The following is a 20914-nucleotide window of genomic DNA, read 5'->3' on the forward strand; positions in this document are numbered from 1 at the left end:
AGTGCTCAGAGCTATTTGAACTTAACTGCTCAGGTCATCAGTCCCTAAGCTTACACACTACATAACCTAAATTATCCTAAGGACAAACACACACACCCATGCTCGAGGGAGGACTCGAACCTCCGCCGGGATCAGCCGCACAGTCCATGACTGCAGCGCCTGAGACCGCTCGGAAGTGCGCATAGTTCTTAAGGTAAACATTTTAGAGCTCATGTGTACTCGACAATTCTTTTTTTTTTATATATATAGCCTAAACGACCTTCTCCCAAAATATGCAGAGCAAAGAGCTTGCAGTAGGAAAGACACATTTCGCAGCATCAAAGATGACCAAGTGCTCAAAACTCTTTAAGACATGCATTTTAGAGCCCATGTTTGCTAGATTTCTTTGCTTTGACTGATCGTTCGTGTGAATATTGACCGTTCCTCCTGGGACATCCTGTATACTCTTCATTCCTTCCTCTCGTGCTTCGCATGTCGAAAATATTAATTATCTGCAATGAATTCTGCAGAAACGCCTTCACTGTATTATAACCAGGCTGACTTCTGCTAACCTGCGATGTGTGCAACAAGGTTGCAGGATAATAGTTATAGTGCTTGTAGTAATCGTAGCCTTTTATGGCTATTGCTAAGTATGTTTGGGAATTGGGTATACGTCCTAATCTCTTTGTCTTACCCCCTCTCTGTCCGTCTCATCCTCTCCCCCTCTCTCTCCACCTCTTGCCCCACTCTCTCTACCATCTCCTTCTTCCCCCTCTGCATGTCCGTTTCCTGTCCCCCTCACAGTCTATCTCCTCATCCCCCTCCTTATGATCTTGGGCCTTGTTGGCGGTTATTGCAATTTCAGATTCCACAATAGCTTATAATCATAAGCCGATAAGCTACAAATTCAACTTCCCTGTTGTCTGTGAAAAGCGAGTGTAACAACAAAAACAGAACTGCACATTTTCACAGCAGAGCAAAGAACAGCATTTTCTTTCTTGCAGTCGATTTCAAGAGAAAACCTGTGCATTATTGTTTAAAAACATATATAGCTTATGTTCATCTGAATGTTTATTAGAGCACTGTTTAAGAAACCGAAATGAATCGGTCCGAAACCTTTCAAGCTTTTTGCTAACAACGCTTCCTTGTTATATATAAATTTTAATAGTATATATGCTAAAAACATTTGGCCTATATAGTGTGGTAATAATACCCAATCTTTGGAATATATCTTTAAATTAAGCCTTTTAACTATTTTTAGTTATTATTCTTAAGGAGCTTTTCTGTAGTTTGAAAATTGTGTTCGTTTTGTGCCTTAGTTTCGTAGATATGAATTTTATAGCTAAGAGCTGAGTGTACACATGGGTAGCAGATTTCGGTTTATTGATAGAATACTGGGGAAACGTGATCAGTCTACAAAGAGATTGCTTACAAATCATTCGTGCAACCCGTCCTAGAAGTTTAGTCTAGTGTCTGGGGGACGAATCGTCAAAGGTTTGTTCGGCCCGCGGGAGATTGTCACAGAGATGTCGAAAGAACTGATCTGGCAGACTGTTGAAACTAGGCGTAGATCAGCCAAAGAAAGATTACTTACAATGTTTCATGAATCGTCTTTAAATTATGCCTCTAGGAATGTACCACAGACCACTGCTTATCAGTCCCATAGGGATCATTAGGACAAGATTAGATTAACTGCATCACGCACAGAGGCATTTAAACATCCTTTCCACGCTTCATACGTGAATGGAACAGGAAAAAGTCCTAATGATTGGTAGAATAGGAGTACGCTCTGCCACGCGCTTCACAATGGTTTGCAGAGTATGGATGTTGATGCAGATGTAGATAGTATGTAACTAAAAGACACTGGCTGTTACACATGGGCGATGACTCTTAAGGGCATAATATGGTGATGACAATCAGTTTGCAAGTATCTCTGTGTGTTCGAGCACTTCAATTGATAATAAATATTCGTTCATAGAAATTTTGTTTGTTTCGCTGTCAATAGAGATAGCATCCACACTTAATTTAACCGTAAGATTTTCCCTCTTCGATTTGACATTCATGGTATTTTTTGTGTACTTTGATTGATGCCCGAGCAGTTGAAGTGCTAGTTAACTATGAGTCCGCCAGCACGATTTCGCAGTATCCTAAACTCTTCCAGCATGCAGTCTTCAGTGAGATCCATTTCAGAAGAAGGCGTGTTTTATTTCGACGATTCCTTGATTTTCTTACGTTCAGGCGAAATGTGGGTGAATGATGAGTATGTGTTCTGTTCTTCGGAAATAATGGTGGAGTTGTTCGGCAGTAAGGGTATATAGAATGCAGAGCACTACGTAGATTCTTTCGTAGTATACAGTATGTCGCAAACCTTTGGGGCAAACTTTAAACAGACGGTAGATAATTCTAAACAAAAAGTACGCTGAGATAGTGAACCAATTTCCGAGCATACTGCACACTGCTTTTAGTTAGGGGCTGTAACTGTGTTACAATCCCGCAACTTACCAGGATTTTGGTAAAGGTAGATGCGGAAGTTCTTCGTCTTTATGGTCTAACATGGCCTTGACTCTTGTTACAGTGTTCCATATCGATACTCGCCTAACGGCGTGCTCCGTTCCGAGAAGCATTAAGAAGGTGGCAATGAGCAGTGGAAATCTACAAAGTTAATGTTAGTAAACCACCAATTTTTCCCTCGGCTCCTCCTACATTTCGGCGACCTCCCTTACGGTGCTGGGTGACGACAGGGAAGGTATTCGTCTGTTCCATATCACGAGCACATCTGCACTGAGATATCATTTAACTTTTCTCGAAAGAGCTGGACAGGAGCTAGGACGACCTAACACGAAACATCACCCTTGGTATCTTACAGTTCTGTCAGTATAATTTTCGAGCACGTCATCTGATTTTTTTTTCTTTTATTGGATCTCCTGGATCTTCTCGTGGATCATAATACTCGCTGTTAATATTACCTTCATGTCATTTCATGAGGTATATTCTTGCCTGACTCCTCTTGTAATATAAGCTCTCGCAGTTTCACAGCGAACCTCTATCAATCATATACAATGCCCCTCTTTTAGTATCGACCACTGGAGTTGCATGATTACATCCGTTTCGGTCTCGTGCTTACAAAACGAACCTGTGACGGAATGCGTAGCTCTTCTGTGGATCGCCTCGGCCTCCTCTATTAATTCCACCTGGTCAGGAGCCCAGACCGACCAGCATTAAAGAACTGGTCGAACGAGGATTTTCAAAGCTGCCGTGTCTGTGGGGGAATTTCCAAAGAATGCTTCAAGTGAATCTCTCTGCCATACGCATTTCCTGCGACCATTTTACGTGCTCATCCTGCTTTACATCCTTCCGGGTGCATACCCGTAGATGTTTAGGAGTTGTCAATTTTCTCGCGTCCGACTCTAGTTGAGTGGTCAGTGCGGGTGACTGCCACGCAGGGAACACAATGTCGATTCCCGGTAAGAAAGTAGCCAAAGATTTTCCCTTGGTTGTAAGACTGGAACGGGTCCATTCAGCCTCGTGATGTCAACTAAAGAGGTACTTGAATGAGAAGTGGCAGCACCAGTTCTGCTAACCAGACAGCGGCTTGGAGAGCGCTGTGCAGACTCCGCGTCCCTCCATGCCGTATCCAAATGACGTCACTGACAGAGGATGACACGGCGGTCGGTCGGGATCCATTGGCTCGTTTGTGGCGATGCTTTGCTTTTACGTTTCTGGTGGTTGAGTCTCTATTGTTCATCCAAAATATCTACACTTCCTTGGCGGTGTGAAAAATATAAGCTTCCAAGTCGGTGCAGTCAAAAGATGCGGACATTTATGTCACATCTTTTGATAAGTACAAACTCACTCATCAAAATGTATAGATGAACTATCTATATACATGACGGGCCTAGTAGGCTAGCGGTTACTAGCACGGTAGCTCAGCGAGATCGGCTGCCCTCTTTAATTAAAAAAAATAAATAAGTGTAACATTCAACAATCAACTTGAAGAGGTGTCATGTGACATCCGCCCGGACCAGATGACTGGAACAGTGACGAAGAAAAAGGGAAAAAGAAGCGGTAAAGCGAGTGCCTCTCAACGATGCGAAGAGTCGCCAGAACCAACACGTGGTTCGAACTCCACTTTAAACTTTAGGTCCCCTTCCCCCAGTTGGGTAATTGTGGTAGGTCAGGGACACTCAAGTCGCGGAAGTGGCTTCCAATAGAAAGACTTGCACCAGGACTCTGAGCCCCACGAATTATTATTATTGTTACTATTATTATTACTATCAATAATCATAAGTAAGATTGTACAGAACCCTCAGAGCTCGAATCCTTCTCGCACTTTAATCATAAGTAAGATTGTACAGAACCCTCAGAGCTCGAATCCTTCTCGCACTTGTCTGTTTTTTTTTTTTTTTTCTAACCAAGTCTACAAAAATACAAGCACCGATCGAGGTATTTCACAGTCCGTACTTGCCTGCTCTGTGGGTAAATCCGGGTCTGGCGACAGACTTCGATGTTTGGTACCTTGGATTTCTTTTTTATTTTTGGGTCGTCAGTCTTCTGACTGGTTTCATTCGGCCCCACCACGAATTCCTCTTCCTCTCAGAGTAGCACTTGCAATCTACGTCCTCAATTATTTGCTGGATGTATTCCAATCTCTGTCTTCCTCTACACTTTTTGCCCTCTACACCTTCCTCTAGTACCATGAAAGTCATTCCCTGATGTCTTAACAGATGTCCTTTCTCCGTGTCGATGTTTTCCACATATTCCTTTCCTCTCCGATTCTGCGCAGAACATTCTCATTCCTTACCTCATCAGTCCACGTAATTTTTAATATTCGCTTGTAGCACTACATCTCAAACGCTTCGATTCTCTTCTGTTCGGTTTTCTTACAGTCCGAGTTTCACTAACATACAATGCTGTGCTCCAGACGTACATTAACAGAAATTTCTTCCTCAAATTAAGGCCTATGTTTGATACCAGTAAACTTCTCTTGGCCAGGAATGTCCTTTTTGCCAGTGCTAGTCTGCTTTTGATGTCCTCCTTCCTCCGTCCGTCATTAGTTGTTTCGCTTCCTAGCTAGCAGAATTCCTTAACTTTACCTACTTCTTGACTATCAATCCTGATGTTAAGTTTCTCGCTGTTCTCATTTCTGCTACTTCTCATTACTTTCGTCTTTCTTTGATTTACTTTCAATCTATATTCTGTACTCATTAAATTGTTCATTCCATTCAGCATACCACGTAATTCTTCTTCACTTTCACTCAGGGTAGCAATGTCATCAGCGATTCGTATTATTGATATTCTTCCACCTTGAATTTTAATTCCGCTCCTGAACCTTTCTTTTATTGCCATCATTGCTTCTTCGATGTACAGATTGAACAGTATGGGGGAAAAACTACATCCCTGACTTACACCCTCTTTAATCTGAGTACTTCGTTCTTGGTCGTCGACTCTTATTACTCCTTCTTGGCTCTTGTACACATTGTTATTACCCGTCTCTCCCTATAGCTTACCCCCCATTTTTCTCAGAATTTCGTACATCTTGCACCATTTTACATTGTCGAACGCTTTTTCCAGGTCGACAAATCCTGTGAATATGTCTTATTTTTTTTTTTTTAGTCTTGCTTCCATTATCAGCATAGATACAACACCTCTTTACCGTTATCAGCTGCTGAACGTCTTCCTCTGTATTAGAGTCAAGATTTTAAAATTAATTGCATTGCTTTACGCTAACGAGACGTTCTCTTTCTGTTTCAGAAATGTTCTGAGGAGGCGGCATCCAAGGTACCCACCTTCGCTCGGACGGAACCACCAGATACTCAGGTAGGTACCAAAAGAAGACACATTTCAAAGAGCTCGCGTACAGCGGCGTGAATATCAGTCCTGCGTTTTATATGCATTAATTACAGTGCCGAGTATCTATTATTGAATGGCAGAGGTAGAAACCCCCTAGTGCTCCTCTGAAGCGTTTTAAGAATCAATTAAATGCTGAAGCCTCATAAGTGAGCCACAGCAGAAGATCTTACTCGCTGGCGCAAATTTACTTTAGCTCCTGTTATACATTTTGTCCAGGAACATCGGAAATTGGAAACGTCAGAGATGCAAACTTCGCCATGTCTAAATAGGCCCCTCACCCCGTATAGTGTGTAATCAATATGGCCGTATCTTTCGTGCTAGGATTGGTCTACCAAGCCATCCGAGGCATCTGCGCGCCTGAACTGCGTTGCAGTAAAGGAAATACGGGAGGAAAAGTGAGACCTGGGCTACGAGTATCAGCCGACGTCGTAACGGTTAAACGGATCACACAGTCCTACTTAAATGGTTCAAATGGCTCTGAGCACTATGGGACTTAACTTCTGACAAGGGAACATCCCCATCACACACCCCTCAGATTTAGTTATAAGTTGGCACAGTGGATAGGCCTTGAAAAACTGAACACAGATCAATCGAGACAACAGGAAGAAGTTGTGTAGAACTATGAAAAAATAAGCAAAATATACAAACTGGGTCGTCCACGTGTAAGATAGGCAATATTAAGGACAATGTGAGGCGAGGAGCGCCGTGGTCCCGTGGTTCGACCGCACCGCAAAACCGTGTGATTAGTTGACGAAAGGACGTGCCTCTCCAATGGGAACCGAAAACATTTGATCGCAAGGTCATAGGTCAACCGATTCCTCCACAGGAAAACACGTCTGATATTTTGTATACGACACTGGTGACAGAATGTGCGTCACATGACAGGAATATGTTGTCGACCCACCTAACTAGTACACTTGGCGAATGGGTGAAAAGATTCTTCTACCTTGCCCGATATAGGTTTTCTTGTGGATGTAATAATCACTCCAAAAAAAGTGATGAAAACATAAGAGTTTTTCACATAAACTGAAAATAAAAAGTTAAAATTTTCGGTCGAGGGAAGATTCGAACTGAAGACTTCTGGTTCTGCTAGTGTTCACGCTAACCACGAGACCACGGCGCTCCTAGTCTCATACTGCCCTTAAAAGGGTCTATATTACACGTGGACGACCCAGTTTGTATATTTTGCTTATTTTTTCATAGTTTCACATAACTTCTTCCTGTTTTCTCGATCGATCTGTGTTCAGTTTTTCAAGGCCTATCCACTGTGCCAACTTATAACTAAATCTGAGAGGGGTGCGATGGGGATGTTCCCTTGTGAGGTCATCAGTCCCCTAGAACTTAGAACTACTTAAACCTAACTAACCTAAGGGCATCACACACATCCATGCCCGAGGCAGGATTCGAACCTGCGACCGTCCTACTTAAAGGTTCTCTAACTAAAGGTTTCTAGGAATTTTCAGTATTTAGTTTAATTACTAACCAAATTATAATGCTGTTATTATCTACTCATTAGTCCGCAGCTCGTGGTCTTGCGGTAGCGTTCTCGCTTCCTGCGCACGGGGTCCCCGGGTTCGATTCCCGGCGGGGTCAGGGATTTTCCCTGCCTCGAGATGAATGGGTGCTGTGTTCTCTTCATCATCATCATCATCATTCATCCCCATTACGGTCGGAGGAAGGCAATGGCAAACCACCTCCGCTAGGATCTTGCCTAGTCAGCGGTGCGGGTCCCCCGCAGCATTCCCTACGCTCCTTGGAGTATGGGACCTCATCATCATCATCTACTCATTAAGAGGTACAATATTAGGTTAGAGATTTAACACATTACACTGAGGTGACAAAGTCGTGGGATAGCTATATGCACATATACAGATGGCGGTAGTATCGCGAACACAAAGTATAAAAGGGCAGTGCGTAGGCAGAGGCCAGTGGATTCATGCGAAAAGGTGTCCGACGTGAGTATAGTCGCACAACGGGAATTAACAGACTTTGAAAGCGGAATGGTAGATAGAGATATAGACGCACGGAACATTGCATTTCGCGAATCGTTAGGGAATTCAATATTCCGCGATCCAGAGCGTCAAGACAGGGCTGAGAATACCAAATTTTAGTCATTACCTCTCACCACGGACGACACAGTGGCCAACGGCCTTGCGTAGAGTTGTCATGGCTAACAGACAAGCAACATTGCTTGAAATAACCGCAGAAATTGATGTGGGACGTACGACGAACGTATCCGTTAGGACAGTCCGGCGAAAGTTGCTGTTAATGGGCTATGGCAGCAGATGGCCGACGCGTGTGGCTTTGCTAACAGCACGACATCGCCTGCAGCACCTCTGCTAGGCTCTAGAAGACTGTAGAACCGTGACCTCTTTAGATGAGTCCCAATTTCAGGTGATATGAAGTGATGTTAGGGTTCGAGTGTGGCGCAGACGCCACGAAGCCACAGACACAAGTTGTCAACAAGGCTCTGCGCAAACATGGTGGCTCCAGAATGGTGTGAGCTGTATTTACATGGAATGGATTGGATCCTCTGGTCCAACTGAACCAATCATTGATTGGATTTGGTTATGTTCGGCTAATTGGAGACTATTTGCTGCACATCATGGACTTCATGTTCCCAAATTACGATGGAATTTGTATGGGTGACAATGCGCCGTGTCACCAGGGCACAATTGTTCGCAATTGGTTTGAATAACTCTCTTGGTAGTTCGAGTGAATGATTTGGCCTTCCAGATCGCCCTACATGAGGCCCATCGAGCATTTGTGAAAAATAAACGAAAGGACAGTTTGTGCACAAAATTCTACATTGGCAACATTTTCGCAATTATGGACGGCTGTAGAGGCACCATGGTTCGATATTTCTGCTGGTGACTTCCAACGAGTTGTTGAGTCCACGCCACGTAGAGTTGCTGCACTACTCCGGGCTATGAGAAGGTAGCCTATGACTACTGTCATCTTAGTGTAAGTCAAGTACTACAGTTACAAACTGTGTATATTTTTCCTCGGGCGGTGTAACTCATAGTTCGCAAATTACGCAGACTATTTTCACCCTGTTATTTGAGAACTAGCGCACTTACCGAATTCCAACAAACGTTACACATTATTTCAAACACATTCGAAACTTTTTCTCGATGACACGCCCCACAAAATAATGAAAGGAAAAAAAGTTGATCGCTTACTGCACCACTGGCCATTAAATGGTTCAAATGGCTCTGAGCACTATGGGACTCAACTGCTGAGGTCATTAGTCCCCTAGAGCTTAGAACTAGTTAAACCTAACTAAGGACATCACAAACATCCATGCCCGAGGCAGGATTCGAACCTGCGACCGTAGCGGTCTTGCAGTTCCAGACTGCAGCGCCTTTAACCGCACGGCCACTTCGGCCGGCTCTGGCCATTAAAATTGCTACACCAAGATGAAATGCAGATAATAAACGGGTATTTATTGGACAAATATATTATACTAGAACTGACATGTGATTACATTTTCACGCAATTTGGGTGCATAGATCCTGAGAAATCAGTACCCAGAACAACCACCTCTGGCCGTAATAACGGACTTGATACGCCTGAGCATTGAGTCAAACAGAGCTTGGATGGCTTGTACAGGTACAGCTTACCATGCAGCTTCAATACGATACCACAGTTCGAGAGTAGTGACTGGCGTATTGTGACGAGCCAGTTGCTCGGCCACCATTGACCAGACGTTTTCAATTGGTGAGAGATCTGGAGAATGTGCTGGCCAGGGTAGCAGGCGAACATTTTCTGTATCCAGAAAGGCCCGTAGAGGACCTGCAACATGCGGTCGTGCATTATCCTGCTGAAATGTAGGGTTTCGCAGGGATCGAATGAAGGGTAGAGCCACTGGTCGTAACACACCTGAAATGTAACGTCCACTGTTCAAAGTGCTGTCAATGCGAATAAGATGTATAACCAATAGCACCCCATACCATCACGCCGAGTGATACGCCAGTATGGCGATGACGAATACACGCTTCCAATGTGCGTTCACCGCGATGTCGCCAAGCACGGATGCGACCATCATGATGCTGTAAACAGAACCTGGATTCATCCGAAAAAATGACGTTTTGCCATTAGTGCACCCAGGTTCGTCGTTGCATACACCATCGCAGGCGCTCCTGTCTGTCAGCGTCAAGGGTAACCGCAGCCATGCTGCTGCAAACGTCGTCGAACTGTTCGTGCAGATGGTTGTTGTCCTGCAAACGTCCCCATCTGTTGACTCAGGGATCGAGACGTGGCTGCACGACCCGTTGCAGCCATGCGGATAAGATGCCTGTCATCTCGACTGCTATTGATACGAGGCCGTTGCGATCCCGCACGGCGTTCCGTATTACTCTCCTGAACCCACCGATTCCATATTCTGCGAACAGTCATTGGATCTCGACCAACGCGAGCAGCAATGTCGCGATACGATAAACCGCAATCGCGATAGGGTACAATCCGACCTTTATCAAAGTCGGAAACGTGATGGTACGCATTTCTCCTCCTTACACGAGGCATCACAACAACGTTTCACCAGGCAACGCCGATCAACTGCTGTTTATGTATGAGAAATCGGTTGGAAACATTCCTCACGTCACCACGTTGTAGGTGTCGCCACCGGCGCCAACCTTGTGTGAATGCTCTGAAAAGCTAATCGTTTGCACATCACAGCATCTTCTTCCTGTCGGTTAAATTTCGCGTCTGTAGCACGTATCTTCGTCGTGTAGCAATTTTAATGGCCAGTAGTGTTCATTTTCGATCTTCATGCAGCAAAACTTCATTACCAGACAAAACATTTAATTTATTTCTTCTTTATTCTATTCGCAATAAGTTTTGTGGTTTTCACACATGCCACTGAATGAATGCATTGGCCAAATTATATCATTGTGCGACACATACTTAAGAAGGTGTATTGTCATGGGAGTTCGATTCTTTAATAAATCGGGCTGGGGGGGAAAGTGCCGGCCGTCGGTGGCCGAGCGGTTCTGGCGCTACAGTCTGGAACCGCGCGACCGCTACGGTCGCAGGTTCGAATCCTGCCTCGGGCGTGGATGTGTGTGTTGTCCTTAGGTTAGTTGGGTTTAAGTAGTTCTAAGTTCTAGGGGACTTATGACCTCAGCAGTTGAGTCCCATAGTGCTCAGAGCCATTTGAACCATTTTTTTGTGGGGGAAGTGTTTGCTGGTAGAGGAAGAAGTAAGCTCAACTCCATGACCCATAGACAGATCCTCTAATTGGTAGCCTAGATGACAAGGTAAAGCATGCGCATAGTTCGTTCTTGCTGCCATTATCGACGCCGCTCTGAGTTGTTTACATCCGGTAAGAGCTTGTGGCGAGAGCTCGAAAACGCGAAATTTGTATAGATTGTCCTAAGTAAACTGCCCCAATATAAATTTTCGGAGCACATATACGACTAGTATGGTTTGTACCTTTTTCTTTTCGAAAACCAATTTCTCAACATTATTTTGACCACATGAAATCACAACGGGCAGCCACCAGTGTAATGGAACTAAGAGTAAGCCTGCATTAGATTTAATTTAATTGATCCCAGAAATATTGCTGTGTTAGTACACGTAGTTATAGGACAAGTCACAGGAAACACACTGGAGTAACATATATACATTTTTGGGGCATTCATCTACATAAGATACACATACTGTTCATATATAATCATCAATTTATAAGTGTACGTTTCTACATAAAGCTATCTGATACAGATTATTATGTGATACACGTATACACTAATTGCATTAGGTCGTTGTATTTGCAGATAAATAATAACAAAGAATCAACATAATTACTGAGGCTTCCGTGGCCGCTTGTTGACAAACTGTCTGTTGGCTTCTGTCCCTGGTTCTTCGACTGATGTTTGATGATTGTTTTTTTTTTTGTTTCCCTCAATCCACCATCAGCAATGGAGGGTGAAACTGTGACCACTGCCAGGCCACATTGACTGATGGACCCGAAACAGAAGCCAACAGCTAGTGTGTCAAAAAACAAACAGTTGCATCTATCAAATGAGATAAATAAGTCAGGCGAAAATTAGAAATACGAAGGTAGTTTGATAAGTTCGGTAAATTTTCACGAAATAGTGGAAAATTTTTGTTGCGCCTTCGTGGTTGATAAGGTTGATTATTCTAAGGATCGTATAAAGAATTTCAACAATGAACAGTTCATTGTTGACAGCCGTCTGATTGATCAGAGTGCCGATTGCGGTTAAAAATGGTGAAAACCGAGTTTGCTGCTGTTGCTAAAAATTTTCATTTGAAATGTTGGACTACCGCACGAATCAAAACAGAATTGGATGAAGTTCACGCGGACTTTGCACCATCACTGGGTGTCATTTACTTTTGGATTACCGGTAATGAATTTAAATGTGGTCGGACAAGCACCGAAGACGAAACGTGCTCCAGCTGTCCAGTTAAGTTCACGTCAAAGTAAACCATTGACAAAAATCCATTATATGGTAATGCAGGACCGCTGAGTAAAAATACTTCAGATTGCTGAGACTGTAGGCATCTTACCTGACAGAGTGCATAAAATCCTGCACGGAAAATTGGCTATGAAGAAGCTACGTGCAACTTGGGTGCCACGATTGCTCATAGTCGACCAAAAGCGTATCTGGCACGCCATTTCAACACAATGTCTGGCGATGTTTAACCGCAATCCGCAAGACTTTTTGCCCCGATTTGTGACTTGATGGAATTTGGGTCCATTATTACACAATAGAGTCTAAACGGGAGTCAAAACAATGGACAAAGGCTGGTGGAAGTACACAGAAGAAGGCAAAGACCATTTAGTCAGCTGGTTAGCTGATGGCCACTGTTGTTTGGGAGTCCCCACGAATAATCCTCATAGTTACCTGGAAAAAGGCGGAACTAAAAATAGGCCCTATTATACTTCATCGTTGGATCGTCTGAAATATACATTGGTAAAAAAAAATGTGCTCTTTCACCATGGTAATGCAGCATCCAATACATTAGCGATAACAATGGCGAAAGTGCTTGAAATGAACTTCGAACCGGTTCCTCATCCACTTTATTCACCAGACTTCTCCCTGTTCCCAAACTTGAAACTTTGGCTTGGTTGAAAGAAATTTCCATCAAATGAGGAAGTGATAGTTGCAGTCATTGTCTCTTGTGCAGAGTTTGACAGAAACTATTTTTCCGATGGGATGAAAAAGGTGGAAGATTACTGGACCCTCAAAGGAGACTATGTCAAGTAGGGTGAGCTGTTTATGAAACAAATATTTTTTCTTTCATTTTTACTTGAATTTTATTTGTCCAACAACTCTCGTAAATGATAACACTCGAATATTTTATGTTACATTAAACAAAGTTATTTTAGATTAGCACTCATAAACACCTCTACATAATAAAAACAGCTTTTCTGTAACACTGAATTTATTTTGTATCTGAATCCTTTCTGATAGGACTTAAAACTTTCAGGTAGCTTCTTTTACAGAATTACCCCCATATACTATACACTACTGTGCACTTTTCGTAGCTATTGATCAACTATAAAAATGTCATTGAAATGCCAAGTTTAATGATGGTCAGCAGCTTTATTTTTTGTAAATATATGCACATTTTCACGGAAAAACATACTGTTTCATCAATATAGATACAAGCCTCAAAGCACATTCAGTATAGTTCAGTTGAGCATGCTGTTCTCCAGTCAAGAATGGGGCAATGTGGTTTGTGTTCAGTGTTGAGTCTGTCAGCATGTCTCAAATGGTTATTTCTATCTTATACCATGCATCGACTGTCACTTCGTGGTGAGACAAGAATCGTTTTTCAGCACATGTCATTGCTCGTTGGATTAGCGAACACCACAATGACATTATTTGAGCATTCAGCTGCTTATGTCATAAGCAAAATATCATAGATCTGTCTTGTAGAAGTCACCAGCTCTCAATGACACTAGCTGATGACACTATCTCAAAATTATGGCTAATAGATAGGCTTACTCTAAGGGTAATGCGACAGAAGTGTACTCTGCATTTTTGTAAACAAGCGAGGATGCTGAGTAGACCTAAACAGTAAGCACCCATCTCCACTTAGTCAATTTAGCCTCTATGTGACCATATGTAAAACAGAATTCCCCAGACTGTAGCATGGAAAGATGATCAATCAGGAAACACCTGGAATGGAACGAGATCAGTGATGTGCATTTCTCTGTGAAATGAGTGCAGGATTTGTCTGATGGATATAGCAGTATCAGGACTGGGTCCTCCAGCCTATTGTGTGGCACTACAGTCGACATTTTGCCAATGTGTTCTTTTTTAAAGACTATAATGTACAAGCAAATGTCACCTTCCTTGTGGTCATCTTTGTACAGAAGGCAGCAATCAACCAAATGGAATGGCCTGTGATTTCTCCTGACTTGAACCTGACTGAGCATGCTTGGGACCATTTAGAACTCATTCTGCATCATCACAGGTACCTTCCTCAGGGGGGTCTCTGTGGAAGAGTGGGACAGGTTTGATGGCAATGTCTTGGTGCTAACCCACTGGCAGATTTTAATATTACAGATATGTCTTTCGAACAAACTGTTTTTATTTTAATTCTTCTTCCTTTTTCTTTCACAATAAAGTTGTTTTAGCTTCATTTCATTCCGTTCTCCCCTTGAATTTAAGCCCACACACATCAACAAGTTTATCTTTAACAGTGGCAGGTAATGTAGCTAATTTAGCAAACTGCCAAGTTCATTGAATGGATGTAGTAGGCATAGTCTTATTATGGCACTTTAGTTCTTGCTGTAACATGAGTAGTGCAGCTGTTGTGTGTGCTGCAGACTGTGTTCATTCAATAAGTAGACAGAAACCCTTCCAAAAGTTTGCATTTGTTTTTCTGTGTTAAATTTCTAACATTATCTAATAATGCTCATTTTATGATTCTCTATCACAGTCTTGTTAATAATTTATGTTTGTATTGTAATGCACTACGTGATTACCTAATATGGTGCCCTGTAACTTCTTTACAACTATGGACTTGCACTGAGCTCTGTAATTGTGGGATGTAAAATTAGATATTATCACAATTATCGAAACCAGTCATTTTTTCTTTGCCAGTGATTTATCAGTGGAGATCAGCTTTATGGCCAGTGGAACACCATGAACTGGCAACCAAACATTCGAAGAGTTATTTTATGGTAGACAAGAGGCAGTCAGATACAAAAATTTATTTATATGTCCTCCGCAGGCCAATGCTAGCTGTTGTCAGAGACAAGGTCAAAGGCGGTCCTCATATCACTATAGCACTAAGATGGTATGTTACAGGATACAGGTTTTTCCAGTGCTTTGATGGCAGTTTGTATAGTACCGCACTAGCATAGTGTTGTCATTTTTATTTAAACTGTTGTTTTTGTACTTAGTGTTGGAAATCAGATATATGTTTAACTTTACTTGTACTTAAACTGCTGTACTTATTGCTTTCTGTACAGGTTACTAAGTCTGTGATAGCATTGCTGCTTTACTTCAGTTGGAAGAAGTTTGCCATACTTGCCGATCCCCAATGGAAACGTGTGGCAGAGACACTGGAAGCGGAGGCAAAAGAGAACAACATGACTATCACACATCATAGCACTGTATATGATCAACAAATGTGCTGTGATCAGAAACTAAGCTGTTGTTCAGCAGCGTATTGGTATAACACTGTTCATGAAACTAGGAACATAACGAGAAGTAAGTTCTTAATAACATCAAATAATGACATATCTCATTCTGTAGTGAAACATACCATCAAATAACTGAGTAGAGGCAGGAACCAACTCATTTGCAAAAGGGATTTCAGTTAGTCTGATAAAAGTGTGTAGCTGACTGTTATATTAAGATGCTGTGTTATTGCATTTTTTCAAGTTTCCGTCATGTAATGCAGACCATACCAAATAAGCTTAATTGAAACAACAAATTACTGAAACCAGTCACATGTTTAATATTTTGCATAACATGTTTCAGTGGATTATACCTCCATCATTAGGTGGATTTATTTCAGTTCATAATACTTGAATGTCTTGTATGTGACGCAGACTGCTTTTTACACATGTTTATGTCACATATGCTTTCAATGAACTGTGGCTTAGTATAAATTCATCTGGTGATTTATTTTTGTTCATTTATTCATTCACTTTGTACACAAATTTATTTGCATAGACAACAATATTACACATTTATAATATATTCAGTGTTTACAGCTGAGATACTTAACAATGATGGAAAAAAGATATACATAAACATTGATGATACAGACATTTATAGACTACTTATTAGTGTATAATGTAAGGTAAGATTCAAGAATCATAAAGAAACTGATTCACATAACAGAAATGAATCACATGACTCCTCCAATACTACATCTTGGATTTTAAATTACATGATATAATTTATGTACAAGACATATATTGTGTTGCTTACAAATATGCTCCACCCTCTTTGGCTACTTTGTTATTGTTCAATGTAATTATTTATTTGTAATAATTTATACAGCATGAACTCTTTAATGGAATAAAAATTTGAAGTACATATATTTTAAGAAATGTTTTAAATTTACAAAGTTCCCTTATGTCTTCAACATATTTTTGCAGTTTATTATAAAGCTTGGCTCCTTGGTAAAACAAAGTGGTCTGAGCCTTAACTTTACTTGTTTTGTTCAGGTACAGGCACCACTGTACCTGTTTTGGCAATCAATAATCTGCCAAAGCACATCATGGAAAATACAGTAACCTGCATTGTTTACAGTAAATTGTTGTCTCAATTAATTTTCATAATGCTCACAATCAGGCTTAATCTAAAACTTTATATTTAAAATAACTGAGATAGTTTCTTTACTTATTGCTAAACTAATGTTGTACTTGAAATAATATATGTATTCTGGTTGCAGTTTATGTGTTCCTTGGCAATCCTCTGTTGCTAGTTGAATTCATGAAAGCAATGCAACTACAAAATTTATTCGATGACGGTGAATACATGGTCATAACTGCAGACATGATGCCATACTCTGTTGAACAATCATTTAAATATGTTTGGGGTGAGCATATCTGAAGAGTATTTCTTCATATATCTTTCATAGTGGAAGAATTTATTGACTTCTTTCCTTCCATCTGAAATTCTATACATATTAGATATAATTTTATTGAATTGTGATATATAAGTTACATTGGATTGGTTGATTGCGTTGTCCCAGCACTGCAGCTTGACTGGTTGGCTAAGGGCTGGGAGAAAGAAGCAGCAAGTGAACAGGATAGGTACATGACACCTGAGTTGCATGTGGCACACAGTGAAGTGAAGGAGAGGAGTGATTGGGATATAGTACAGAGGAAGAGGGGGACTGCAGAGACAGAAGTGTGAGTGTAGATTGATGTCGTGAGGTGGTCAGCACTCCTCCATTTCGTGTGGCCCACTTAACTCCTCTTGCCTACACCAGAGTGTGCTTACTAGTTGGATGTACCTGGCATTTTCACTGGCTGCCTCACTGACCCAGCTCTATACCATCCTCCTGGACCCTCTCTTACCACATCCACCTCCTTTCTCTCCTCCTCCATTCCATCTGCCAGAAGCCCTTGCCTCAGCTGAGCTGTTGTGCTAGGACAACATAGCCATGTTAGTTCATGTTAGCTTTTAATAATTAGCTTTAAAAAACAACAATATGGCAGTGTTTTCAATCATGTTTATTCATCTTCTGACTATACAACACCTCATCTATGTGGTGAATGGTTACCTGCATTCCTTCCATTGTACATTATCTGAACAAATGTATCAGGACACCCATCTGTAATGCAGATATCATAAGAGGCAGACCCACTAGTACAAAAGGAGGCAGGGAGTACTGTGTTGTCATTAAAGAAACAGTACCAGCACAGATGGGTGGTCAGGAGCCCTCTGTGATTCTGAACATGATGTCACCTGAGTAAAAAACCGTACAGGAGATTTCAGACCTTCTAAAGCCACCCAAGTTCACTGTTGGTGATGCGATTATGGTGTGCAAATGCAAAGGCACAACCACATTGGAGAGAGTGGTTAAAAAGGAAGGAATCACGCATGAGTTCTAAACTTCTCCAGAAGTCCAGCTAGCACATGGAGTTAAAAAAAAATAGTGATACAATGATCGAGCATCTCCTCATAAGCCACAAATCTCTTTTGTCAATGCTAGTCAACACTTGAGTTGGTATAATGAGTGACGCCATGACTGGAAATGTGTGATTGAAATGATGAACTGTGCCTCACACTGTGGCAATCTGATAGAAGGATTGGGATTGGCGAATGCCTGGAGAATGTTACTTGCCATCATGTTTAGTTCCAACAATGAAGTACAGAAGAGGAGGTGTTATAATATGGGGGATAGTTTTCATGAGTAAGCTGTTTCCCCTTTATTGCACATAACAAAACGCTAAATGCAGAAAGAAATGAATATGTTAACATTATGTACTGTGTACAGTAGAGGAACAGTTTGGAGATGATGGTTGTTTACATCAATATGGGGGTAAAATACGAGAAAGGCAATGACTCACCTATAGCAGATCAGTGCGAGGGGCTCAGAAACATATAATCAAAAACTGCATGCCACATTAGCTACTGAGCACTAACTCTTTTTCTACCAAACATACAAACATTTACACACACAAAAACCACACAGACACTCAAACTCACACTCCCATGGCCCGGGCCGTGGCCAGGGAAGTGTGCATTTGGGCGTCTGTGAGGTTGTGTGTTTGAATGTTGTGTGCTTTTACTAGAAAATGAGCTAGTGCTTGAAAGATAGTGTGAATGTTGTTTTCTGTTAAGTGCATCTGTGCTCCATGCATCAATATGCTGTAGGTGAGTGACTGCTGTTCCTTTATTTTAACCATTAGTCCATCCAGGAATTTCCGCGATTGTTCGTATCAGCATGACAATGCACACTGTCATAAAGCAGTATCAGAGAAGCGATGGCCTGTGCGTAGTAACAGTCTTAAATTGACTGGCCTTCTCTAGGTTTGACCTGAACCCAATGAACCACTTTTGGGATGAGTTACAATGTCGACTTTACCCCAGACCGCCTTCTCTGGTTTCAGCTCTTGAGCAAGAATGGGCTGCCATTCCTCCACAGACATTCAGACACCTCACTGAAAGTGTCCCCAGCAGAGTTCAAGTCATCATAAAGGTGAATAGTGGACATACCCCATATTAATATCCACAAATAGGTGTCTGGTACTTTTGATCAGATCATGTATGTGTTCCACCCAGGACTTTACAGTACCAAATTAAACTCAAACTCTGATGTGATTACAGGGTCTCTTGGATTTGATCAGCCAGACTGTAATTTGGATAGTATTGAAAAGAGGCTAAGATCATTACTTGTAGTTGTGCTAACCCCACCTGCAGATGCTTATGAAAATTTCACAAAAGATGTGCGGACCAATAATACTAAAGAACCATTTAACTTTCCTATGCCAGAAGTGTTTTTCAACAAAAGTTTCAAAACAGTGAGTACATGTTAATCATATATTCAGTTTCTGAATTAAATCTTTTAGATTACTGAATAATATGTGCTTGTTAGACAAAAAATTTCCTAAACTATATTTTGAAACAGGTTTCTAAAATTATTTCTAATAATCTAGTGAAGTGTGATACTATATTTCTTTACACTTTGTCTCAATGTTCTTTTGTAGTATGTGTCAATATATGCAGCATATCTGTATGATGCTGTGAAGCTGTATGCAACAGCACTAGATGAAGTGCTGGATGAAAAAGCCAACTTGACAGTGGAGGCTATTGATGAAGTGGTGAAGAATGGAACATTGATTATTGAAAGGATAATAAAGAGGCAGAAGTATACGAGTAAGTGAATGTTGTATCACTAACATTAGAAAAATCAGGCAGCAAAAGACAGTCACTGCTATGCCTCTATGTTTATTTGAAACACTCTTCTTTGGATTTGAAATGAAATTGTATCTAGAAGGAATATTTACTTATGTGCAATTTTATACATGGCTGTCAATCAGCAGCTGTGAAGCACATTTTAAGAATAGAAATAATCAGTTGTCAGCTGCACAGATTTTTATTAAAGTAATTTCTTGACTAGTTTTGGAAAATTAATTTACCACCCTCAAAAAGTCATACAGTTAAACTTACATAAGTAAGCAATCATTAAGCAAGCTTCTTTTTATTCGTAAAAAGAGACCTCCTGTTGATAAACATCTAAAATCTGGGATATACAAAATTCAGAGAGCTTATGCCCAGCCTTTTATGTAGGACAAACAGAAAGGGCATTTAAGACTTGGTTCCAGAACATTTGTTGAACAAAAATGGCAAGGTTGCTTACAAATCAATGTTTTCAGAACATCTTAAAGAATGGTTCAAATGGCTCTGAGCACTATGGGACTTAACTTTTAAGGTCATCAGTCCCCTAGAACTTAGAACTACTTAAACCTAACTAACCTAAGGACATCATACACACCCATGCCCGAGGCAGGATTCGAACCTGCAACCATAGCGGTTGCGCAGTTCCAGACTGTAGCGCCTAGAACTGCTCGGCCACCCCAACCGGCAGAACATCTTAAAGCTGAAAAGCACTTACACCCACTGCTTTTGTTACCTAATATCGAAATCTTGCACGTAGTGGATAAAGGGTGCAAAATGAATCTTTTAGAAGATATAGAAATTTTTGAGCATTCCTATCCAGGCCCCAAAGATCTTCTGAATGATCGGCTCTCGCTTAGAAACAGTTTGTTATTGTAATTCCTCTCTTTTCAAATGTTTTTTAACTTGCCTATTTGCTTAACCAATTATTTATATCGCATATTAAAAATGACCATTTGTACCTGTCGATTCTAATGACTTGTAACCTTCCTATTTGCTTAATGCTTTTTACTCCATGTTGAGAATGGCAATTTGCATGTGTTGTTTGTGCATTTCTTCCCTCAACATCTCGTCAAGATGTCTTAGTGCTTTTTAAAGTAATTTATTTTTTATGTATGTTTTGACTGTGATGACTAGTCAGAGCCACAAGCCACCTATTTGTATCGTGTTCAGTGTGCCTAATACATTTCCCTGTGTTACATAATTTTATGTTACTAATGTAGATGTGCTGTGATGCAGCCAGT

General features: G+C 41.2%; 1 protein-coding gene across 1 annotated transcript in view; it reads left to right on the forward strand.

Annotated features, from left to right (window-relative positions):
* The window catches only part of LOC124742567 (receptor-type guanylate cyclase Gyc76C-like), a 376341-nt gene that overhangs the window by 282446 nt on the left and 72981 nt on the right, over positions 1 to 20914 (forward strand). The window contains exons 4-8 of the mRNA XM_047248805.1: positions 5731 to 5796; positions 15278 to 15518; positions 16714 to 16860; positions 19101 to 19294; positions 19481 to 19649. Coding sequence (XP_047104761.1) covers positions 5731 to 5796; positions 15278 to 15518; positions 16714 to 16860; positions 19101 to 19294; positions 19481 to 19649 — 817 coding nt within the window. The remainder of the gene's footprint in view (positions 1 to 5730; positions 5797 to 15277; positions 15519 to 16713; positions 16861 to 19100; positions 19295 to 19480; positions 19650 to 20914) is intronic.

Source organism: Schistocerca piceifrons, chromosome 1 (genome assembly GCF_021461385.2).
Source record: "Schistocerca piceifrons isolate TAMUIC-IGC-003096 chromosome 1, iqSchPice1.1, whole genome shotgun sequence".
NCBI lineage: Eukaryota > Metazoa > Arthropoda > Insecta > Orthoptera > Acrididae > Schistocerca > Schistocerca piceifrons.